Source organism: Panulirus ornatus, chromosome 4 (assembly GCF_036320965.1).
Source record: "Panulirus ornatus isolate Po-2019 chromosome 4, ASM3632096v1, whole genome shotgun sequence".
In the NCBI taxonomy this organism is placed as follows: Eukaryota; Metazoa; Arthropoda; class Malacostraca; order Decapoda; family Palinuridae; genus Panulirus; species Panulirus ornatus.
In genome coordinates, this window is record NC_092227.1 from 83,716,512 (window position 1) to 83,739,509 (window position 22,998).

Sequence of the window (22,998 nt, forward strand, 5' to 3'; positions counted from 1 at the left end):
GTGCCGAATTCTCCACCACCCCCCTTTACCCCCAAGAGCCGCGCGGGGTCGTTATAAATTCCACTCTGTCACGTCCAGAGTCCCAGGTCATCTTGCAGCTTATCCTGGTTCAGAGAGAGAGAGAGAGAGAGAGAGAGAGAGAGAGAGAGAGAGAGAGAGAGTTGGAACATCGAGATAATATTTCTTCAGGTTATTGCGCCAGTATCTTATTTGCAAGGTCATGATAACTTTCTTTGTGCCTTGTAGCTTATCCTGAGAGAGAGAGAGAGAGAGAGAGAGAGAGAGAGAGAGAGAGAGAGAGAGAGAGAGAGAGAGAGAGAGAGAGGAGAGAGAGAGAGAGAGAGAGAGAGAGGGGGGGGAGAGTGTGTGTGTATGTTTGTGCGTGTGTGTATATGTGTGGGTGTGTGTGTGGGTGGGTGTGTGTGTATGTATGTGCGTGTGTGTATATGTGTGTGTGGGTGTGTGTGTGTGGGTGGGTGTGTGTGTGTGTGAGTATGTGTGTATGTATGTGCGTGTGTGTGTATATGTGTGTGTATGTGTATATGTGTGTGTGGGTGTGTGTGTGTGTGTGAGTATGTGTGTATGTATGTGCGTGTGTGTGTATATGTGTGTGTATGTGTATATGCGTGTGTGTGTGTGTGTGTGTGGGAACATCGAGTTAATATATCTTTAGATCATCATTGCGTTCACATCTCCTTATTTCCAGATCATAACAGTGATCATTGTGTCTACGTAAATATATTCTCACTCGCACTCAAACCTCATAAAGGAAAGGTGTTCTAGTCCAATAAGTAGAACACTCAAGCAATGTTATATTTCCAACAGAAGTACAGCGTAGAACAAGAAGTTCCAAGGAACACATAGTGTGATACGTGGACGACCTAAGCAACATTTGGGGAATTGGTGAGAGAGTATTGTATTTCGGGTTGCACGATTTTTTCTCGCAGGATGGCCTCTTCAAGCTTCTCATTTAACATAGGAAAAATTAAAGCGTTCGAAACACGAGCGTAAATTTTTCTGCGTGATGTCGTATCACATCACTGTGATGTTCAGTTACATATCTTCGGACTCACGTATGTTATCCTCATTCTATTCTATGTTTCTCTTCATTTCTTGAGACATTTCTGGGGATTTTTCATTTCCTGTGACATTTTTTGGACTTTCTCATTTCTCTTGACATTTTTGGACTCATTCCTCGTGACATTTTTGGACTCATTTCTCTTGACATTTTTGGACTCATTTCTCGTGACATTTTTGGACTTCTCATTTCCTGTGACATTTTGGACTTCTCATTTCCTGTGACATTTTTTGGACTTCTCATTTCTCGTGACATTTTTTGGACTTTGTCATTCCCCGTGACATTTTTGGACTTTCTCATTTCTCGTGACATTTTTGTGTTTAATAGTTTCTTTCGTATTGTTATTTGGGACGTGTTGACGACAAGCGGGTAAACTAGGAAAATATAAAGACATTTCCATCGTTGCTATGTCCTGTGGTTGCTTATTTTTTCCTTCAGTAGATGTGTTCCTCCCTCACTCTTACATGCAGCTAAAGGAGAGGCAAGGGAATGTTTTACACAGACTATTGAACTCCAATATGAGCGGTGCGGGGTCGAGCATGTTTACTATAGGTTCGACTGCTGGTCGCGGTAGTTGGTCCACAGTTCACCCAGCTGTTCATCCTCCCCTTTGGGGCTTATCGATAAACTGAGTCTTAGAGAAAGCTAGTGTGTGTGTGTGTGTGTGTGTGTGTGTGTGTATATATATATATATATATATATATATATATATATATATATATATATATATATATATATATATATAGATAGATAGATAGATAGATAGATAAATATAGACAGTGGTCCAGTTCTGCATGGTAGGAAACATTCTGCTTTGATCCTCTAAATCTATTCTTTACGATACTTTGAAATTGCGACCATAACAGAAAACACAGGATCAAAGTGTTTAAAATTATAGAGTATCTCCTTTCCAGTGTTGAGCTTATTGTTAGATACCCTATGTTTCTAAGTATACTTCTTCTCTCCTATTGAGTGACATTGACCCGAGAATTTACGTTTGACAAGGTGTCAAAATCTGACCTGCATTTGTGTCAGGGAGATGACCTTTCACCTTCATGTCCACATCCCATGTTCGCATGGGAATTAAATGACCTCCGTTTCACCGTTTAGATTAGCAGGGCGAAGCACGTGTGTGTGTGTGTGTGTGTGTGTGTGTGTGTGTGTGTGTGTATGTGTGTGTGTGTGTGTCTATTGGCTTTTTTTGATGGATATATTGATATTAAGGATTAGCCAAGTGTTCTTATAGCAGCCCGTGTCCAGCAGACTGTCCCGCCTCTGGCTTTTACAAGCAGATTGGTGTGTCCTGGTGTAGTGTGTCGTGTCCTGGTGTGGCGTGTCCTGGTTTGGTGTGTCCTGGTCTAGCGTGTCCTCGTCTGGCGTGTCCTGGTCTAGCGTGTCCTCGTCTGGCGTGTCCTGGTCTGGTGTGTGCTGGTCTAGCGTGTCTTGGTCTGGTGTGTCCTAGTCTGGCATGTCCTGGTCTGGTGTGTCCTGGTGTGGCGTGTCCTGGTGTGGCGTGTCCTGGTCTAGTGTGTCCGGGTCTAGCGTGTCCTCGTCTGGTGTGTCCTCGTCTGGCGTGTCCTGGCCTAGTGTGTCCTCGTCTGGCGTGTCCTGGCCCGGCGTGTCCTGGTCTAGTGTGTCCTGGTGTGATGTGTCCTGATGTGGTGTGGCGTGTCCTGGTCTGGTCTAGTGTGTCCGGGTCTAGTGTGTCCTGGTGTAGCGTGTCCTGGTATTTCCCACACTATCCTGGAGGACGATGCAAAGATAACCATATTCAAAACCCCCCAAACCAAAATAAGAAAGAAGATTCATGTCTCTCAGTGACATAAATCCCTTGGATTTTTTTTTTCATTTCTTCTTCCCTGATAAAAACCACCGAAAACACATACAGCCAGGGAATTCCTGAAGTCCCACCAACAAGAATGCAGAGAAGACAAATATTTCCACCACAACGCCAGCCAAGGCTGCTGTGTGCAACCTCTGGTGGGCCGCTACTGTGGTCCACCAAGTCTCGCATCCAGAAATATTCTTAGATTTGGGCAGAGGTCAACGTGACTGGAAAGTGAATTTCGTTCGTCTTCTCTACTTTTCCCCTTCCTTCCCTGCTTGTTTATCTTTAGGCAAATAAGAAGAGAGGAGAAAAAATAAAAAGTAGTCTAAAAGAAGGGTATTCAAATGCAGTTAGCGATAGGAGGGACGGGCAGGGAATGTGTGAGTTTTAGGAAGATAAAACAAAGATACAGGACGCATTATGAGTCGGGGCTGATGGTCTTGTCTCTCGTTTCGCATTTGAGTCTTAGAAAACCTCTAAAAAGCAATCTGTGTCCGTTCGTGAATTCAGTACTTCGTCTGAACGAAATGCGACGAAGTGGTTGAAACCAGACCTTAATCTTCATACAAATGCAATGATGGATACAACTATAGACAGTCTCAGTCCCAAAGCTTCAAGATAAACGGGATAGACCTGGTTGTTGTTCTCCTGGATGTGAGGCTGATGATAAGGTATTCATAAGCCTCTGTTAATGTCCAAAATATGAGCCAGTTGGTAGGGTAGTGAGGTAGCAGGTTCTGCCGTAGGGAAGATGGGCGTCTTTGCCAGCCTGCAGGAATGGTGTTGGGAAATCAGTCCTGTATATAAATTCCATTCCTTAAGAAGAGCAGTGATAATTGAATGGGCTAGTCAAACCGGCGTTTAGATATTCATATATATGAATGATAGTGGAAAAATATTCCTTTTTCTTTCTATTTTAAGCCGTCCGTTATCGCTCTAGCAGGAACTTGCCCCTCATTCTCATCCAGGATAAAAGGTGAAACTGAAGGTGTCAGACGAAAGACAGATGCAATAAACATTCATCTGAGCTCCTCTAGTGTGTGTAGACCTTCGACCTAATTTTCATAGACTGGAAGGTTCTGAAAAATGGAGAGTAAAGTGTACGACGGAAAAGAATTCCACAGTAATGTTGTACAAGAATTGGAAGTGGTACCATAACGGACACTCCTCGTTTAATCTGTCTCGACATAAAAACTGTCGGAAGCAGTAGCCTTTAGAGTATAGCTGGCCCAGTTCTTAGCTTCTAGGACACTCGTAGACACCGGAAGAAAGGGACAAATGAGAGTTGGGGTGAGAGATTATCGGCAAACGTTAGAGATAAACTGAGAAAATAATTTGAAAGGAGGTGAGTTATGTGAGTAGATCAAGAGAACATCTGTATGGAGAGCAAATAGGGAGGTTTTAACATTCAGAGATGAAATGGAATGAAAATTCTTCAAGTGCTGTTGAATACCTTGGATAATACGATTGCTTATGTGAGGTGTATGGGATGCGGAGCGAGAGTCATAGCTAATGATTATGTGAAAAGGGAAGAGGTGGCGAAAGCCTTGCGTAGAGGATGTGTGGACCAGGTTCGAAGAACATGTGAGAAATACTTAAAGAAAGAGAGGGATTTGGATGTAGAATTTATGAATCTGGAGAAAAATATGATCGGTTTGATGGGGATACTTTATGGAAGATACCACGAATTAATTTAGTTGAGGGTAGAAAGTTGGTTGAAGCAGTGAGGAGCTCTTATCGAGAGAGTAAGGAGTGTGTGGGAGTAGGAGCGAAGGAGGGTGAGTTGTTCCAGATGAAAGCGAGTCTTTTCCAAAGATGTGGGTTGTCACCATGGCTGTCTAATCTGTTTAAGGCAGGGGTGATGAGGAAGGTAAAGGCGACGGTATTGAAAAGAGGAGCGGGTCTGCATGTTTGGGTTGGTGGGGCTTGGAAAGCGAGTCGGTTGCTGTTTGCATATCGCACCGTTCTGGTGGCAGACTATATTGAGAAACTGTAGACATGGGTACCTAAGTCTTTGGAGAGAATGTAAAAGGGGGAAAGTGAGAGTTAATGAGAATCATAGTAAAGTTTTGAGGTTTAGCATAGGAGAGAGGTGGGTTTGAATGAATTCGAGTCTGAATGGAGAGAACCTGGAGTGTTTTAGATGCCTAGGAGTGGAAGTGTCAACGGGTGTAACTGTTAAAGCTGAAGTAAACCACAAGATGTGTGGGGAAGCTAAGATCCTCAGTGCATTGAGGAGTGTGTGGACACTGTCTGTGAGAGCGAAGATGGATATGTGTAGTCTCAGTGGTGTTGCATGGACACGAGACACAAGCCCAAATTATGTACAGAAGTACAGAGGAGGATAGCTATGTTGTAAACGAAATGCTTAAGGACAGTATATGCCGTGAGGAAGGTTAGTCGGGTAAGGAATAACAGGGTAAGAGAGAGGTGTGCGAGGAGCAGACTAGGTTAGAGAACTGGACAAGATGAGCTTAAATGGTTTGGACATATGGAGAAGATGAGTGAAGAGAGACTGACTAAGTGGATATATGTGTCAGAGGAGGAGTGAGCAGGGACAAAGGGGAGACCAAGGAAGATCTAGAACGGAATATGGAATATACTTTGAGTTATCGGGTCATGAACATGGAGATGGGAGTGAGGCGCTTATGGGATAGAGAACTGGCCTGATGTGGTATACAGGGGATGATGAAAGTGCTGTCAGTGGACTGAGCAAAGGTATTTGAAACGGTCAAGGCTCCAACAGGTCTTTTGGGCCTTGGTTGTGGATAGTGGGGCTCTGGTTTCGGTGTATCATACAACACAGCTAGATAGTGGATGTGACCAAAGGAACCGAGGCGTTCATCTTCTATTCCTGTAAACATTTTATGTCCTTTGCTATCCAGGTTTTGAGGGCAGTGGTTATCAACTGCAGTTTGAGAGAGATCACCAATCCTCTTGAGTTGTAATCTCTACCAATTATCATGGAGGGTCAGAATACTTCCACTGACTTCGTTCTGTCGACGCTCATTGATAGTAACACATCGCTGTGTCAAGATAGTGGTATGAATATCAAGTTCACATGACGGAAGAGTTCAAAAGTACATTGTTCCAGATGGTATGACCAGAATAGAGGTACCCCACCACAACCAACCACCACAACTTGTGAAGGATTCGTTGGTGACGCCTCTCTCTCTCTCTCTCTCTCTCTCTCTCTCTCTCTCTCTCTCTCTCTCTCTCTCTCTCTCTCTCTCTCTCTCTCCAGCCAGTATCGACCACGGTCTATATCGTGTGTGTTATATATCTCAAGCCGGGGACCAGGTTTAGTGCCAATTACTGGGCTCGGCTGACGTCCCCTCCCCCACCTCGACAACTGTGGTGCGAGTTCGACGAACTTGTGAACACCACCAGGAGTTACCTGCTCAGTTAGCTGTTTGTTGGCGTTACCCGCTACGTTGAACCTCTCTATTGCAATACCTCTTTTAGCTAGTTGCGCCAGTCTCTCAACTGATTGTGTGTTGCAACATCCCTCTTGGATGATTCTTGCTCTGTATTGCCGCTCTGTCCTCTATCCCCTTTTGAGACCCTGTTCATACCTCTCTCCTGTGCGGTCCTCATTTCTCAATGTCTATTGCATCACATCGCGTTATCTTGCGCCGTTCCGTCTATGAGGTGTCCCTTTTGCGCACGGCGTTGCCCTCTGCTGCGCAGTCTGTTGCCACATCTTCCGTGGCTTCGTAAAGCACATCATGCTAGGTGTCTGCTGTACCAGCCACACGGTAAACAGTCTCCTGTCACCCCCATCTGTTGGCTGTTTGGTGCACCAACCATACCCTCTGGACTGTCGTGTTTGTCACTTATTTTTGCTGTGTGTTCCTTTGTCTTCCCCCATAGTTGGCTGTCTATAAAACCACCCATTGAGCTTGCTGTATTTCGGGCACCCTCTCATACTTCTCCCTCATCTGTTCACAGAGTCGAATACACGTAGTTTTTTTTTTTAAAGGCCAACTTTCTTTTAGTTCTAGAAAGAACCTTATGAAAGAGGAAGGAAAAAAAACGTGAAGCGTCGCGTTTTTTGGGCACATTGATGAAGCCAGTGGGATTAATCTTACTGTGTTCTTAATTAGGGCCACACGCCAGCACCTGGAATAATCGCGTCTTTCCTCACGTCTAAGACTTAAGCCTCTACTACAGTGGATAACGACAAAGCTCATATTACTTGATTCTAAGTAAAGTCACTTTGGGAGGAGAGCAGCGAGTGCGTATGTGTCCGCGTTTAAGAATCAATGGTCGAAGTGTCACTCTTGGCCTCACAGTTAATAATGGAAGAAAGGATTTCTTTCTCGCGCAATAAATGAAATGGGTGGATGACCTTAGGATTGAAGGATGACCTTAGGATTGAAGGATGACCTAAGATTGAGGTGGGGTTTTTTTTTCTATTTTGGACGAGAAAGGTCTCTACTGGAGGTCAGAACGTCAAAAGGTCAAGTTCATCGCTACACTTGACAGAAAGTCTGTTCGTTTCGTAAGTGAGTTATCTCTACTGGAGGTCAGAACGTCAAAAGGTCAAGTTCATCGCTACACTTGACAGAAAGTCTGTTCGTTTCATGAGTGATTTATCTCTACTGGATGGCTTTGATTTAAAATAGCTTTCGAATTTCTGTTCTTAAGCAAGAAGGATAGATTTTTTATCTTTTTTGGACTTCGAGGTCAAAAGAACCAAACTCAGGGTCACTGCCACACTTGATAGTTTTTTACCAAAATAGTTTCAATCTTGTTGGATTTCATGAAGAGTTGGGCAAGGAAGGGTCACTGCTGGTTACGAGGTCAAAGCTGGAGAAATTCAAAGGTGTTGCTGCCACATTTCATACGATCATAACACATGGTTTCCCTAAGATCTATTACGTAAATGTTCGATCATATCGATGACACATAATACTCCTCCACAGTTCTGCTTGCCACCAGCAGTATAGCCACCATCCACAACCACCGCCTCTGCCAACCATCTGTGTCGATCACTGTCTCTGCCAACCATCTGTGTCGATCACTGTCTCTGCCACCCCTCTGTGTCGATCACTGTCTCTGCCAACCATCTGTGTCGATCACTGTCTCTGCCACCCATCTGTGTCGATCACTGTCTCTGCCACCCCTCTGTGTCGATCACTGTCTCTGCCACCCCTCTGTGTCGATCACTGTCTCTGCCACCCCTCTGTGTCGATCACTGTCTCTGCCACCCCTCTGTGTCGATGACTGTCTCTGCCACCCCTCTGTGTCGATCACTGTCTCTGCCACCCCTCTGTGTCGATCACTGTCTCTGCCACCAATCTGTGTCGATCACTGTCTCTGCCACCCATCTGTGTCGATCACTGTCTCTGCCATCTATCTGTGTCGATCACTGTCTCTGCCACCCATCTGTGTCGATCACTGTCTCTGCCACCCATCTGTGTCGATCACTGTCTCTGCCAACCATCTGTGTCGAACACTCTCTCTGCCACCCATCTGTGTCGATCACTGTCTCTGCCACCCATCTGTGTCGATGACTGTCTCTACCACCCACATTTCCCACCTCTGCCATAGCTGGTGCTATACCCTTTGCCAGCACCTTCTGCCAACACCTTTTCTACCCTACTGTTCTAACACCTCTGCCAATCGCCTTGCCAGCACCTGTGCCACCACGTCTACATGACCTTTGCCGGCCCCACCTACCACCATTTGTGTCAGTCATCCTGCCACCATCTTTTACTTCATCTCTACCACAACCACTGTGACACCCTTCGCCCAGGATCGTTTCCACCTCCATTACGTAGATGAAAGAGGAATATCTCTGCTAGAGGAGGAATATTATACGTAGGTGAAGGAGGAATATCATTGCTGGAGGAGGAGTATCATTGGCCATTGTTGGAGGAGGAGGAGTATTATACGTAGGTGAAGGAGGAATATCATTGTTGGAGGAGGAGTATCATACGTAGGCAAAAAAGAAATATCATTGTTGAAGGAGGAATATCATACGTGGGTGGGAGGAATATCATTGGTGGAGGAGGAGGAGTATTATACGTAGATGAAAGAGGAATATCATTGGTGGAGGAGGAGGAGTATTGTACGTAGGTGAAAGAGGAATATCATTGTTGGAGGAGGAGGAGTATTGTACGTAGGTGAAAGAGGAATATCATTGTTGGAGGAGGAGGAGTATTATACGTAGGTGAAAGAGGGAATATCATTGTTGGAGGAGGAGTATCATTGGCCATTGTTGGAGGAGGAGGAGTATTATACGTAGGTGAAGGAGGAATATCATTGTTGGAGGAGGAGTGTCATTGGCCAGTATCATGGGGGGAGAGGAGATATATATATATATATAGTATTTCGCTCACCCTGTGTCATTAGCGAGATAATAGGGTCGGCATGTGGCCTCATTACAGAAATAATGAGATTTGCGTCTGAGTTCTGGACACAACTTGTGTGCGCCATTCCGAGCTGGTCACTCTGAGGGTTTCATACCTGCATCCACATGTTGTGGAGGAAGACGAAGTCGACTGTCTTAAAGCTTATGGATGGGTGAAAGTTATATATATCCCTGGGGATAGGGGATTAAGAATACTTCCCACGTATTCCCTGCGTGTCGTAGAAGGCGACTAAAAGGGGAGGGAGCGGGGGGCTGGAAATCCTCCCCTCTCATTATTTTTTTTTTAATTTTCCAAAAGAAGGAACAGAGAAGGGGGCCAGGTGAGGATATTCCCTCAAAGGCCCAGTTCTCTGTTCTTAACGCTACCTCGCTAACGCGGGAAATGGCGAATAGTTTAGAAAAAAAAATATATATATATTATATATATATATATATATTATATATATATATATATATATATATATATATATATATATATATATATATATATATATATGGGGAATGAAAAAGGTTGAATGATGATGAATATATAAGAACAAGTGTGTGTCATTTCGATGGAGAGAACTCTCAGAAAACGGGGAAGGAAATCCAAGTCAGTCTGAGGAGTATTCATAAACCCGAATTTATGGATGATAAGAGAGGAAAAAAAAAAAATGTCGAGTGGCAAAATCAGGAAATAAATGGACAGAGAGAGAGAGAGAGAGAGAGAGAGAGAGAGAGAGAGAGAGAGAGAGAGAGAGAGAGAGAGAGAGAGATCGGGGGGAGGAGAGAGGGAAGTGAAGAGAGACGCGCACGGCTTTATATAAATCAAAAGAAAACGAGGGTTCCTACCAAACGATTAGGGTGAGAGGAGATTAAAACGAAGGTATTGCTGTGGCCCAGGAAGATTGCGAGGCACGTCATGGTATTGGAAACCCTGGTGATCTGACCTTCAAATATTGAGGAAAATGATTATACCATCTCTGAAGGGAAAGGTAATTCCAAATATTGAGTAACAAGATAGTAATACCATACTTGTATAGAAAGGTAATCGCTAGCGTCACACTGGGGAGTAAAGCCTTCATTGCGGGTTTTTTTTTCTTTAGTTCTTGAAGTTATTGAATCCAGGAGTTTTTTCTTCAGTTCTTGAAGTTACTGAATCCAGGAGTTTTTTCTTCAGTTCTTGAAGTTACTGAATCCAGGAGTTTTTTCTTCAGTTCTTGAAGTTACTGAATCCAGGAGTTTTTTCTTCAGTTCTTGAAGTTATTGAATCCAGGAGTGTCGACGTTTCCAGTATAGGTCACGAAATCTATTCATTGACACGTAAAAATCTCTGGTGTCTCTTTTTTTTTTCTTTTGCACCTGTTTTCGTGTCTTTTACTCCTTCCATTTGATTTCATATGTGTATGTTACACGAACTGACGCTCCAGTGGCTTGCAGACTTACTTATTTCCAATAAACGACTGACAGAGTGTCGATAAGATGTCCTTATGTCCGGACAACTCGATATCTCGTTGTATTTTGCACATAACGTCATCCAGAAAGGCATTAGAACCGGTTTAGTGATAACGTTAATACGAAACACGACGTGCGGTCAGGTGCATTGATTTTCGCCTCTGTTTTGTACAAACACAGTCGACTTGATGGTTAGGTTTACCCCTCCCGTTCCGCCCATGTTTCACAAGCAGGTAAACTCCCCCCTCAGGACACGGTACCAGCTGGTTTACCCTGGCAGCGTAGTGCGTGATGTGAAGCAGATAACATACCCCCCCCCCCCTCTCTCTCTCTCTCTCTCTCTCTCTCTCTCTCTCTCTCTCTCTCTCTCTCTCTCTCTCTCTCTCTCTTACACGACTACTCGTCCTTGGTTTTATCACAAACACGAACCCTCCCATAGAATTCTTTGCAATTAAACACTAAGTTCCCAAGTGCACTTTCGTGCAATAATCACATCACGGGAGACACAAGAGAGAAATATAAGTCGGTTGATATACATCGAAGAGACGAAGCTAGGACGCCATTTGGTAAACATGCGATTGTCCAATACATACAATGAGCGTTCATAAACTCATTTTACGAATTATGTCAACAATCGTGTTTCATTTTCCCCGTGGACTCGTAGGAACATATATATATATATATATATATATATATATATATATATATATATATATATATATATATATATATAGTGGTGATGTGAGAAGGAGATGGATTGAGTATTTTGAAGGTTTGTTGAATGTGTTTGATGATAGAGTGGCAGATATAGGGTGTTTTGGTCGAGGTGGTGTGCAAAGTGAGAGGGTTAGGGAAGATGATTTGGTAAACAGAGAAGAGGTAGTGAAAGCTTTGCGGAAGATGAAAGCCGGCAAGGCAGCAGGTTTGGATGGTAATGCAGTGGAATTTATTAAAAAAGGGGGTGACTGTATTGTTGACTGGTTGGTAAGGTTATTTAATGTATGTATGACTCATGGTGAGGTGCCTGAGGATTATCGGAATGCGTGCATAGTGCCATTGTACAAAGGCAAAGGGGATAAGAGTGAGTGCTCAAATTACAGAGGTATAAGTTTGTTGAGTATTCCTGGTAAATTATATGGGAGGGTATTGATTGAGAGTGTGAAGGCATGTACAGAGCATCAGATTGGGGAAGAGCAGTGTGGTTTCAGAAGTGGTAGAGGATGTGTGGATCAGGTGTTTGCTTTGAAGAATGTATGTGAGAATATTTAGAAAAGCAAATGGATTTGTATGTAGCATTTATGGATCTGGAGAAGGCATATGATAGAGTTGATAGAAATGCTCTGTGGAAGGTATTAAGAATATATGGTGTGGGAGGAAAGTTATTAGAAGCAGTGAAAAGTTTTTATCGAGGATGTAAGGCATGTGTACGTGTAGGAAGAGAGGAAAATGATTGGTTCTCAGTGAATGTAGGTTTGCGGCAGGGGTGTGTGATGTCTCCATGGTTGTTTAATTTGTTTATGGATGGGGTTGTTAGGGAGGTAAATGCAAGAGTTTTGGAAAGAGGGGCAAGTATGAAGTCTGTTGGGGATGAGAGAGCTTGGGAAGTGAGTCAGTTGTTGTTCGCTGATGATACAGCGCTGGTGGCTGATTCATGTGAGAAACTGCAGAAGCTGGTGACTGAGTTTGGTAAAGTGTGTGGAAGAAGAAAGTTAAGAGTAAATGTGAATAAGAGCAAGGTTATTAGGTACAGTAGGGTTGAGGGTCAATTCAATTGGGAGGTGAGTTTGAATGGAGAAAAACTGGAGGAAGTGAAGTGTTTTAGATATCTGGGAGTGGATCTGGCAGCGGATGGAACCATGGAAGCGGAAGTGGATCATAGGGTGGGGGAGGGGGCGAAAATTCTGGGGGCCTTGAAGAATGTGTGGAAGTCGAGAACATTATCTCGGAAAGCAAAAATGGGTATGTTTGAAGGAATAGTGGTTCCAACAATGTTGTATGGTTGCGAGGCGTGGGCTATGGATAGAGTTGTGCGCAGGAGGATGGATGTGCTGGAAATGAGATGTTTGAGGACAATGTGTGGTGTGAGGTGGTTTGATCGAGTGAGTAACGTAAGGGTAAGAGAGATGTGTGGAGATAAAAAGAGCGTGGTTGAGAGAGCAGAAGAGGGTGTTTTGAAGTGGTTTGGGCACATGGAGAGAATGAGTGAGGAAAGATTGACCAAGAGGATATATGTGTCGGAGGTGGAGGGAACGAGGAGAAGAGGGAGACCAAATTGGAGGTGGAAAGATGGAGTGAAAAAGATTTTGTGTGATCGGGGCCTGAACATGCAGGAGGGTGAAAGGAGGGCAAGGAATAGAGTGAATTGGAGCAATGTGGTATACCGGGGTTGACGTGCTGTCAGTGGATTGAATCAAGGCATGTGAAGCGTCTGGGGTAAACCATGGAAAGCTGTGTAGGTATGTATATTTGCGTGTGTGGACGTATGTATATACATGTGTATGGGGGGGGTGGGCCATTTCTTTCGTCTGTTTCCTTGCGCTACCTCGCAAACGCGGGTGACAGCGACAAAGTATAATAAAAAAAAAAATATATATATATATATATATATATATATATATATATATATATATAATTGTGTATGCGTGCGTGTGTGTGTGTGTGTGTGTATATACAGGGGACTGCTGGCATATATTGGCTACTCGCAAATCATTTTCTGCAAAAGCAAACATTGCACCAGTTCACCCCGGAACATTGTCATAGTCGACATGGTATAATTATGAAAGTTGCAGCTGTGAAGTGTTGCAGTGAGATGGAGAAAAAAAAAAAAAGGACTTCCCATTGCAGTGTCCAGGCCAGACAGGATGGTCGGATATTAGTTTTTATCTCATTATCAAACCTCATTTGGAGAATTTATTGCTACTTTTAACTAGCCATCATTTAGCACGGGGCTGGAATAATATCTCTCGAAAAAAAAAAAATAAAAGATAATTCATGAATCAGTTGTTTGAGCTCATGTTATGAATTTAACATGAATGAAATGAATGGGTAAACTAAAGTTAACAGGATTCAGAATGTGTGTAACAGTACTAGGTACATGTAATTACATTAGCTGTTTACATGGCAGAAAACGAGATACTCTCTCTCTCTCTCTCTCTCTCTCTCTCTCTCTCTCTCTCTCTCTCTCTCTCTCTCTCTCACGATTACTATACTGCGAGGGTATGGAAAGACCATAGTTGTGATTAGGTTATAGTAAGGAAGAATATAGGGACATTAGTTACTTTTCAGGAGTGTGGGGGATGATGATAAGGTTGTGGAGGGTGTGAATGAAGGGAATTGTAAGTGTATGACAAGTGTTATAGAGGAATTGCTAATGTATAGTAAACACATAGAAGGGTCCTAATGATAAGTGAAGGGTCTAGAGGGATTGTAATTTTATGTGTATGGATGAAGAGGGATTTTAAGTATGTGGTAAGGGATTAGAGGTATAGTAAAGACATATAAGAGCTGCATCGTCTATAATTCTGTGCTCTGGGTATAGAACTATTACAAGGATATCCTAAAGGTATAGAAAGGAATTTAAGTATATGGTAAGGGCACTGAGGCATTGTCTATTTTTTTTAAGCACAGATAAGGATCTCGGGTCAATGGTATGGGGAGGTTGTAATTATATACAAATGATGATAGGGTTTGTAAACCATTGGTAATGGCTTTCCTGCGAGATGGTTTGCCAAGCAAACTTCTCCCTTTTTCTTTTTGAGTCATTTTTACATTTTCTCGTACGAAACCTTTTCCTTTCCTTCCTCATTTCTTGCGGGGCGTTGACCTGCCGCTACACATCCTGAAGGCTTCCTCTTTCCCCCCCTTTTTTGTCTTCACCAAGACGGCAGGTTTCATAATCCTTCACTTAGCTCCTTCCTCCCCCCTTGTGTTCTCATCCCTCAGGGTGGTTAAGCCCTTCCATCACGTATCATCATCATCATCATTCTCGGCTCCGTATTTCATCAGCGTCTTATGTTCCTGTGGGTATTATCACCTTATCTCAGACGGACGGATACAGGATGGTCCCAGCCCGTGGCCTCACCCTTCTTTCTCTCTCTCTCTCTCTCTCTCTCTCTCTCTCTCTCTCTCTCTCTCTCTCTCTCTCTCTCTCTCATCCTGACTTGTTCTTCGTCTGTGGCCATTATCACCTCTGCCTCTTTACTACTTCGGCTTAACTCTCGCCGTCTTTGTCCAGTCCATTGTTGTGTTCACGCGGGGTAAATTCACTCTTCCTATCCTTTCAGGAGAGAGATGCCAGTTCCTTGGACGGGGATGTATCCTTTTATTCTTATTCTTCGTTGAAGGCTCCAGTCGGGGACAGAAGTTCACATCAAGGCCGGGCCTTAGTTGAAATATAGAGAGGTTGAGGAAAGAGAAATAGAAGAGACAGAGGAAAGTATTTACGAATATTGGAGTTAAGTTTCTTGTGTTCGTGTCCCGCTCTCGTGTGTGGGTCTCGCTTATTCTCGGCAAGTGATGCATTTGTTTTCTTGTTATTATTTACATTCTGCTATACCGTGAATGATTACTTGTGTTGTGTGACGACAGTTATGGAAACTTCACACTTTCCACAGACTACTAAGGTTGGTTTTGAGTCTATTACACAGAGAAATCTACCCCTACACCACCTTCTTTCCCTCCCACTGAAGAAGAGTTACGAGCCTGTGTACGCTACGTACAGGGTGTACCTGTTTACCTGTTGTTTACACAGAAAATTAATCTCCTAAGGTGGGTTGTGAGTCTGCATTACACACTGCGAGAAAACTACACCTACACCTTCTTCTTTCCCTCCCACTGAAGAAGAGTTACGAGCCTGTGTACGCTACATACAGGGTGTACCTGTGTACCTGTTTGTTTACACAGAAAATTAATCTCCTCAGAGGGTGTTCGAAAGAACGGACGAGGGTAAACACTCGATTGAGAAAATAGTCGTTCGTGAACGGGAAAAATCGCCGACGCTACACACAGTTTGTCGTGTAATGGCGTTTGTTTGTGTAGTTTCCCAGCGGCGAATCTGTAGTTTCGGAAAGGTCTGAAACCTAATTACAGGCACTGACCATGCTAGTGTGGCTACATGGTATGTATTTTGTATTTTTTTTTTAGGAAGGGGAGGGTAGAGAGGAGGGCCCACTGTACTGCTACGTTTAGGGTACTGTATGAGGCGACAGTGAGTTGTGGTACTGAAGAACACAAGGACATCCTATTGAAGACCAGGTGTTCAGAGGTTATAGGAAGTCTCACGTGTGGCGCAGATGTCTACCACTGTGGTATACAGACGGCTAGATAATGTGGTAAAAGAAGCTCTTGCGATGATTTGGATTCTCGTGCAGTCATCTGTCATGTGTCCAGGTGACTGATGAATCCCCAGGTGTGGACGTGAGCAGTGGCGGAGGGTGTGGGAGGAGAAGGAGAGAGAGATCCGCTAGCCTCAAGAGTCACCTATGGCAGTTCCAACTCTGCTTGCGGGTGGTGTCCTCCGCCTCGCCTAGTGCAGTTTGCATACTTGCTGAGGTCAGAGGACACCGCTGTGATGTCCCTAATGCTGACGCCTTCAGGCTTCGAGGTTCTGTTTTTTTTTTTTTGTTTTACACCACAGCTGAATTTTCTTGACTTAGTCCTTCTGCTGCCTTTCCTAAGGTGGGCGTGATTTCGTTCTCTATGTATGACCTTTCGTGGCTATGACTGTGATACGTTTGGTTTATTTACTGTGCGTCTATTGTGGGTGTTAGTGTGGTAAAGGTTGCTGTTTGTGTGGTAGAGATGTGTTGCTCGTGAGGTAAAGGTTATTGGTTGTGGTAAAAGTAGCTCTTAGTGTGCGAAAAGAGAATGGTTGTTTGGGTAAAACGTGAGTGTTCTAAAGGCATTGGTGCGTTAGAGAGGGCAAGATATCAGTTACTGTGGCGCAGGTGCTTTAGTGTGGTAAAGATAGCCACTGAAGTATTACAGGTCATGTTCAAGTGTGGTTCAGATGGCTGTAACTGTAGTGTATGTGATTGTTACTATAATACACATAGGATTCAGGTTGGTAACAGTGGTTGGTAGTGAAAACGAACAAAGGGGCGGCGCATAACCTACTGGTTTTCGCGGCAAAACATCGAAAGACTCTGGTCGTCGTTGAGGCCAGAGTAGGAATGATCCGAAAATAGTCGTACACAGATGGCGATAGCCCGACCCGAGGCCATTTGGCTGAGTCAATCCAGCTCGATTGCTGGTGAAAGAGGAAAGAGAGGTGTATGGAAGGTACCTGCAGGAAAGAAGTGCGAGTGATTGGGAAGTATACAAGAGTAAGTGGAAGAAACTGAAGATGATACAGGATTTTTAGTAACTCGGGTGATTCTTGGCGTCTGGTGTAGTTACCATTCCTTCCGCTAGGTGTGTGTGTGTGTGTGTGTGTGTGTGTGTGTGTGTGTGTGTGTGTGTCCCAGCCCTTATTCTTATCATGGTCGGGATATACTTTGGAAAGGCATTAGGGTGCTCAGACAAGGGCATCATCGTCTACCATTCAGGAGACCTCGCTCCTGTAGACTGGTCTAGACCTCAGCTATTAACTGGATGACGTTTTGGTCGTGTGCTTGCAGGAGGCGTGTGGGCGTGCGAGCCGGAGCAGCTGGTACAAGGATGCCGAATTGACGAGGGCGCCTGCGTCTGCGGTCTTGGCTGCGACACCACCTTCCACTACTCCACCCGCGACCAGTGCCAGACGGCGCTCAAGGTCAGTCTCCTCAGCTTGTCTGGTGTGTGAGGGATGAGTGAGTGCCACTATGAGGGTGAGGCGAGTCCCCTGCCTCACCTCTTGTTGAATACATGATAGTGAAGTCCTATTGGTCAGGGGAGAGAGGCACCCTGCCACGACCTAACTTGAGTGCATGATAGTGAAGTCCTATTGGTCAGGGGAGAGAGGCACCCTGCCACGACCTAACTTGAGTACATGATGCCAATCACATCACAGTGGTGAGAAACCCTCCTATCAGTCCTCTTGTTTAGTGCATGAGGCGGAGGGCATTACATCTGTGTGGTGACAGCCCAAGCACACCTCTTCTTCAGTGCTTTGTGTTGGTAAGTGTTGCAAGTCTCATACCACACCTCTTGTTCTCTGGATGGTGGTGGGATGAGCATGTTATTAACCCAGGTAGTCCCTGCTTTTGAAATATAATCAGGTGACATTACTCTTCCTGGCGCTCTTGACATTCTGTAGCACCAGTAAACTTGAGTATACTGAATGTTAGTAAACACTGAATGTTTATATTTATTTCTCACAAAATTTGGAATCGGTATGTATGTAGAAATAAGACATATATTATGGCAAATGACATGAAATGTCGCTATCAATTGAGACATTACAATATCATGAAAGCAGGGCAACCAATGTGAGGCCAGACCAATAAGCATTTATTAAAATCCTTCGTACGTGGTGCCATACTGTTTCAAACAAAAAGGTGTTGATACTTTTTTTACCGTGTGTACATCGAAACTGAAACGCATCCTTATGACATTCCCCTGTATTCAGAAACACATCCTTATGACATGCTTCTAGCACACTCTGTATTCAAATTCTACTCTGCCAGCAGAATGCACAGTGCACCTCCACTTTAATCCATCCTTCCACGTCTCTGGTCTACCCTTACTCTTTGCTCTCCCTCTCTGATTCCGACGCTGAGATCCTATTTGTTATCCTCTTTTCACTCATCCTCTCCATACATCCGATCCGTGTCAGAAGCCCCTTCTCGAAATAGGTTGAGGGCTACCAGTGGAATGCCACAGGGTTCGGATCTAGAACCGTTCCTCTTCGTGATCTGTATGAAGAACTTGCTAAAAGGTATTGATTCATACCTAAATATGTTTCCAAATGACATAAAGGTCATAAGAGATATAAATGCGACAAGGATTCCAAGCATGTACAGTGGGACCTATACAGGATGTAAAGTTGGTCTGATATATGGATGATGGAATTCAACCCACGTAAATGATAAGTATTGAGGATGAGACACTGTGAAGGAAGGGTTCAGCATGAATTCAATCTTGCAGGAATCCGTGTTCGAGAAGGAACTGGGGTTTCATATCGTCCATAAACTATCGCCAGAATCCTGCATTAAGCTATTAATAAACAAATGTTTGCTAGCAGATATAAGAATAGCAAAAGTATAGACATGAACAAGGAAATACTCAGGAGGTTGTTCACATTCTAACATTTGGCCAAAACTGGATTACTCTTACCAGAGTTGGTCACCGCTTCGAAAGAAACAAAAGGATATGAAAGCGGTTAATAGAAGAGCAATAAAGATGGTACGGGAATTAAGAGAGCTGAGTGACATGGAAAGTCTGGAGGATGTAAATCTGTCCACCTTAGAAGAGAGAAGAGTGAAGGGTGACCAGATCACTACCTTATCATTTCTTCGACAGATAAGGATAGGGAGACCAGATAACAATGACGTAACCAAGCCATTTGATACGATAAGTGATGGACGTGAATGAAATAGAATGAATGAGAACATGATGAAGGCAGATAGTATATACATAAGATTGAAAAGTTGTATGATAGAATGCCCCAGAGATTGGGATCCCCTATGAGTGTAGAGCTCCCTCCCCCCAATACAAATAGGTAATTGCAAATAGGTAATTGCAAATGGGTAATTACACACGCAGGGTAACACGAGTGTGAAACGTTCTCCCCCTAACACACAAATTGTAATCACAGATAATAATCACACTCCGTGATTCAACGATTATATGAGGGAAAATACTTCTGATATTGTAAAATTGTGGAGGCAAAAATCTTGGAGAGATAGTTCACCTGTTCTCTCTAGACGAATACATGGCAGCAAGGAGAGAAAAGGAAGACAAAGGAGGAGGAGGAGGAAGAGGAACGCACAAAGGAATTCAAACAGCAACAGACCACTGGGTCCTTTCGTGGCTGTTTGGGATAATAGCTGATATTAGAAACTCACAGAACCGACATATTACCAGGACACGGCCTTAAGTTTGAGGAAGTACAGGAAGATGGCCCACTCAGTCAAGCCTCAATGGGAAGGTTTACTGTAAGAAGGAAGTGCATAGCGATGTTGATAATAATCGTTCAAAGAATTTTAGCGAAAAATGAATGTAAAGTAATGATAGTGAAGGCACAATCAAAATGGTGTACGAAGCAATTACGCGCACCACTTATCAGTGATGGTAGAGTAATAACAACGAGGAATTCCAATTACATAGACACTGGGGAGAATTTGGATTCTCATGGTGACGGAGAGTCATGCATACACACAAGTTCTGAAAGGGTAAGTTCTAAAAGCGTATATTGGACATTTTCCTACACCAGGGTGTCGGTGAATACACTAGGATGATTTAGAAATAGACGAAGAGCTAAACTATGTCTTTTTTTTAACAGTGGAAGACACTATAGCCCCAACAATAGTAAGATGGCATGAGGAAGTGGTTCTGGAAAACGCTGAAAAAAGTTTAGAGAAGACATAAACAGAACACTGAAGGTTCTTATCCCATATAATGCACATGTTCCTGATAAATTTACACCAAAGATGTCGAGAGTATGAGCAGCATCACTTAACAAACTACCTGAAATGTTCTTCAAAATGTCGTTGGAATGAAGTACAATACCAAGCGAGTGGGAGGAAGGTAAACGTGATGTCCATCTTTGAGAAAGGAGACAGCGAAGTTGTGCTAACGTACAGACTTAACGACGTGTTTGATAATCAGTCAGGAAATGGATGACTTTCTGCCGAGGAGCAACTACCCAAGTGATGTAAAATATGGACACAGGGAAAGAAGGTCAATTTGTAACAAAGCCATTGGAGTTCTACGAGAGAGTGAGTTCTGTTTTACGCTTGGAGAAGCCTGGGTAAAATTATGACTCTCTGTACCTGGAATGCTAGAAAGCATTTGGCATTACACCACACAGGAGGCAGAGAAAAGGGCTGGATCTCCAGGCAGGAATAAAGGATAGACTCCTTCAATGGGTGAAAGATATTCTTGCTGGAAGAGAAGTAAGGAAACATGTCAAGGTACTTTTCTGGAAGTGAGTTGAGTTTACCTGAGGCACGGGGCAGGGTTCTGCCATGCAACTACTGCTCTTCTTGACCTCCATAAAGGTCAGATTCTAACGTAAATACGTTTGCGAATGATGCCAAAGTCATGAGGGAAGTAAAAAAAAAACGTCAAGAATTTCATCAGTTTACAAGGGGACTTGAGACCAACTCGAAAAGCTGGTGTGATATTTGGCTGATGAAAATTCAACTCTTAGTAACTTTAAGGGAATGAGTATGAGACATAGTGGAAGAAAGATTGAATGTGAGTATCATCTCGCAAGGAAATAATCTGCTGGAATATTTGTGTAAGAGAGACTTAGAAGTCGATATTTTCTTTAATCTGTCGCGACAGTCGAGTATCAGAAAAAAAAGGAGACAAAATGTTTGCTGGAAAAATGTAAGATACACAAACTTTCATCTACATACCTATATAAAAAGTTTTTATACAACTACATATGCATACATACAAATACTTGTGTATACAACTACATATGCATGCATACGTAAAGACATTTGTAGTCAAAGAACTCCATAGAATAAATCTAGGATCGAAACGTAACGTTTTGAATTGCCACACTGACGAGACATGTCCTCGACAGAGCCAGCTGCGAGATCCGTGCGAGAGTAGCCCGTGCGAGAACGGCGGCGTGTGCTCCCAGACCTTGCGAGACCCAGGCTACCAGTGCCTCTGTGCCAACACTGGTCATTACGGCCACACCTGCCACAAGAGTAAGTCTCCTGCTGCTGCTTCTTGTGTACTGATGTTACCTATGTTCCAGTGGTGTATGGTCTTGTGTTCCAGTGGTGTATGGTCTTGTGTTCCAGTGGTGTATGGTCTTGTGTACTGATGTTACCTATCTCTTGTGTTCCAGTGGTGTATGGTCTTGTGTTCCAGTGGTGTATAGTCCTGTGTTCCAGTGGTGTATGGTCTTGTGTACTGATGTTACCTATCTCTTGTCTTCTAGTGGTGTATGATCTTGTGTTCCAGTGGTGCATGGTCTTGTGTACTGATGTTACCTGTCTTGTGTTCCAGTGGTCTATGGTCTTGTGTAGTGATGTTATCTGTCTTGTGTACTGATGTTACCCGTTTCAGTGTTGTGTTCGCTCATTTCCTAGTGTTTTCTTTTCATTTAGTATTTTCGTGTTGTAATATTGTGCGTCCTCGTATTTCAATGTTGTGTAGCCTCTTTACCAATGATATGTGTTCTTATACCTTTGTTCTAATGTGGTATAATTTTGTGTGCTGTCCACATATTTCCAGTGTTGTGTGCCCCCTCATCATTAGTCGCATTCAGCATTATAAGAATCATTGCTATTATATCATAATAAGAATGGTAACAGTGTAAATATGTAATGAAAATAATAATAATAATTATAATGATGATAATGCTAATAATAACAATAGTAATAGTGAAATAATGATGATAATAGTAATGATAATAATCAATAATAATAATCATTGATATCATCTTTTATCTCGCACACCCCATTGCCCGCGTAGCGACGTAACACAAGAACAAATGAAGAATGGCCTCACTCACTCACTCACTCACTCACCTCGACCCCGTAATGCACTGAAACAAGAAGACCCATCCATAGCCAAGCTCCAAAGACCAATGTTTCTCTTTTCGTTTTCCCCTCTGTCTGCCTCGCATGCCTTGGTTCTTCAACCAACTAACAAACGCCAAATACTGTCCTCCTTTTTGTAACCCTCTCGCGCTTGCACCAGCTTCTTCCCACCTATGTCATTTCCTTTTAATCATAAAACCGCTACAAGCTCCCACACTGGCCTTCAGGAAAAGATCAGATCAACCCACCTGTTGCTGCCTTTCCAGCACGTTCACATCCAACAACCTCTCTCATGCACGCCTGTCTGTTGGTACATATCTCGGTAATATGTTGACTTCCTACCTCACTAACCCGTACAACACATTCACATCTACAAGTTTCAGGCTTCAGGATCATCTCGGTATCCTTCAATTTACATTATGTTGTGGTGTAGCGTGCATATATAAACAACTTCAGGGCAGATAATGTAGTAGAGTGGAAGTGATAATGTAATGGAGCGGAAGATGAGAGTGGGGAATTATATATATCAGTGAGGTATCAGGATCTAGACTACAGGGGATGAAGGTATGGGAGAGAGAGAAAGACTTGATTTCTGCAAAAAGCCGAGTGTCTTTAAGAGAAGAGAACAGTAGTG

The 22,998-nt window shown here is 43.4% G+C and overlaps 1 protein-coding gene across 5 annotated transcripts in view; it reads left to right on the forward strand.

Annotated features, from left to right (window-relative positions):
- Positions 1–22,998, forward strand: part of LOC139746005 (uncharacterized) — a 339,080-nt gene that overhangs the window by 309,023 nt on the left and 7,059 nt on the right. For all 5 annotated transcript variants that reach the window (XM_071656833.1, XM_071656800.1, XM_071656823.1 and 2 more), the window contains 2 exons: positions 17,337–17,470; positions 21,395–21,524. In XM_071656833.1, the coding sequence (XP_071512934.1) occupies positions 17,337–17,470; positions 21,395–21,524 (264 nt within the window). The remainder of the gene's footprint in view (positions 1–17,336; positions 17,471–21,394; positions 21,525–22,998) is intronic.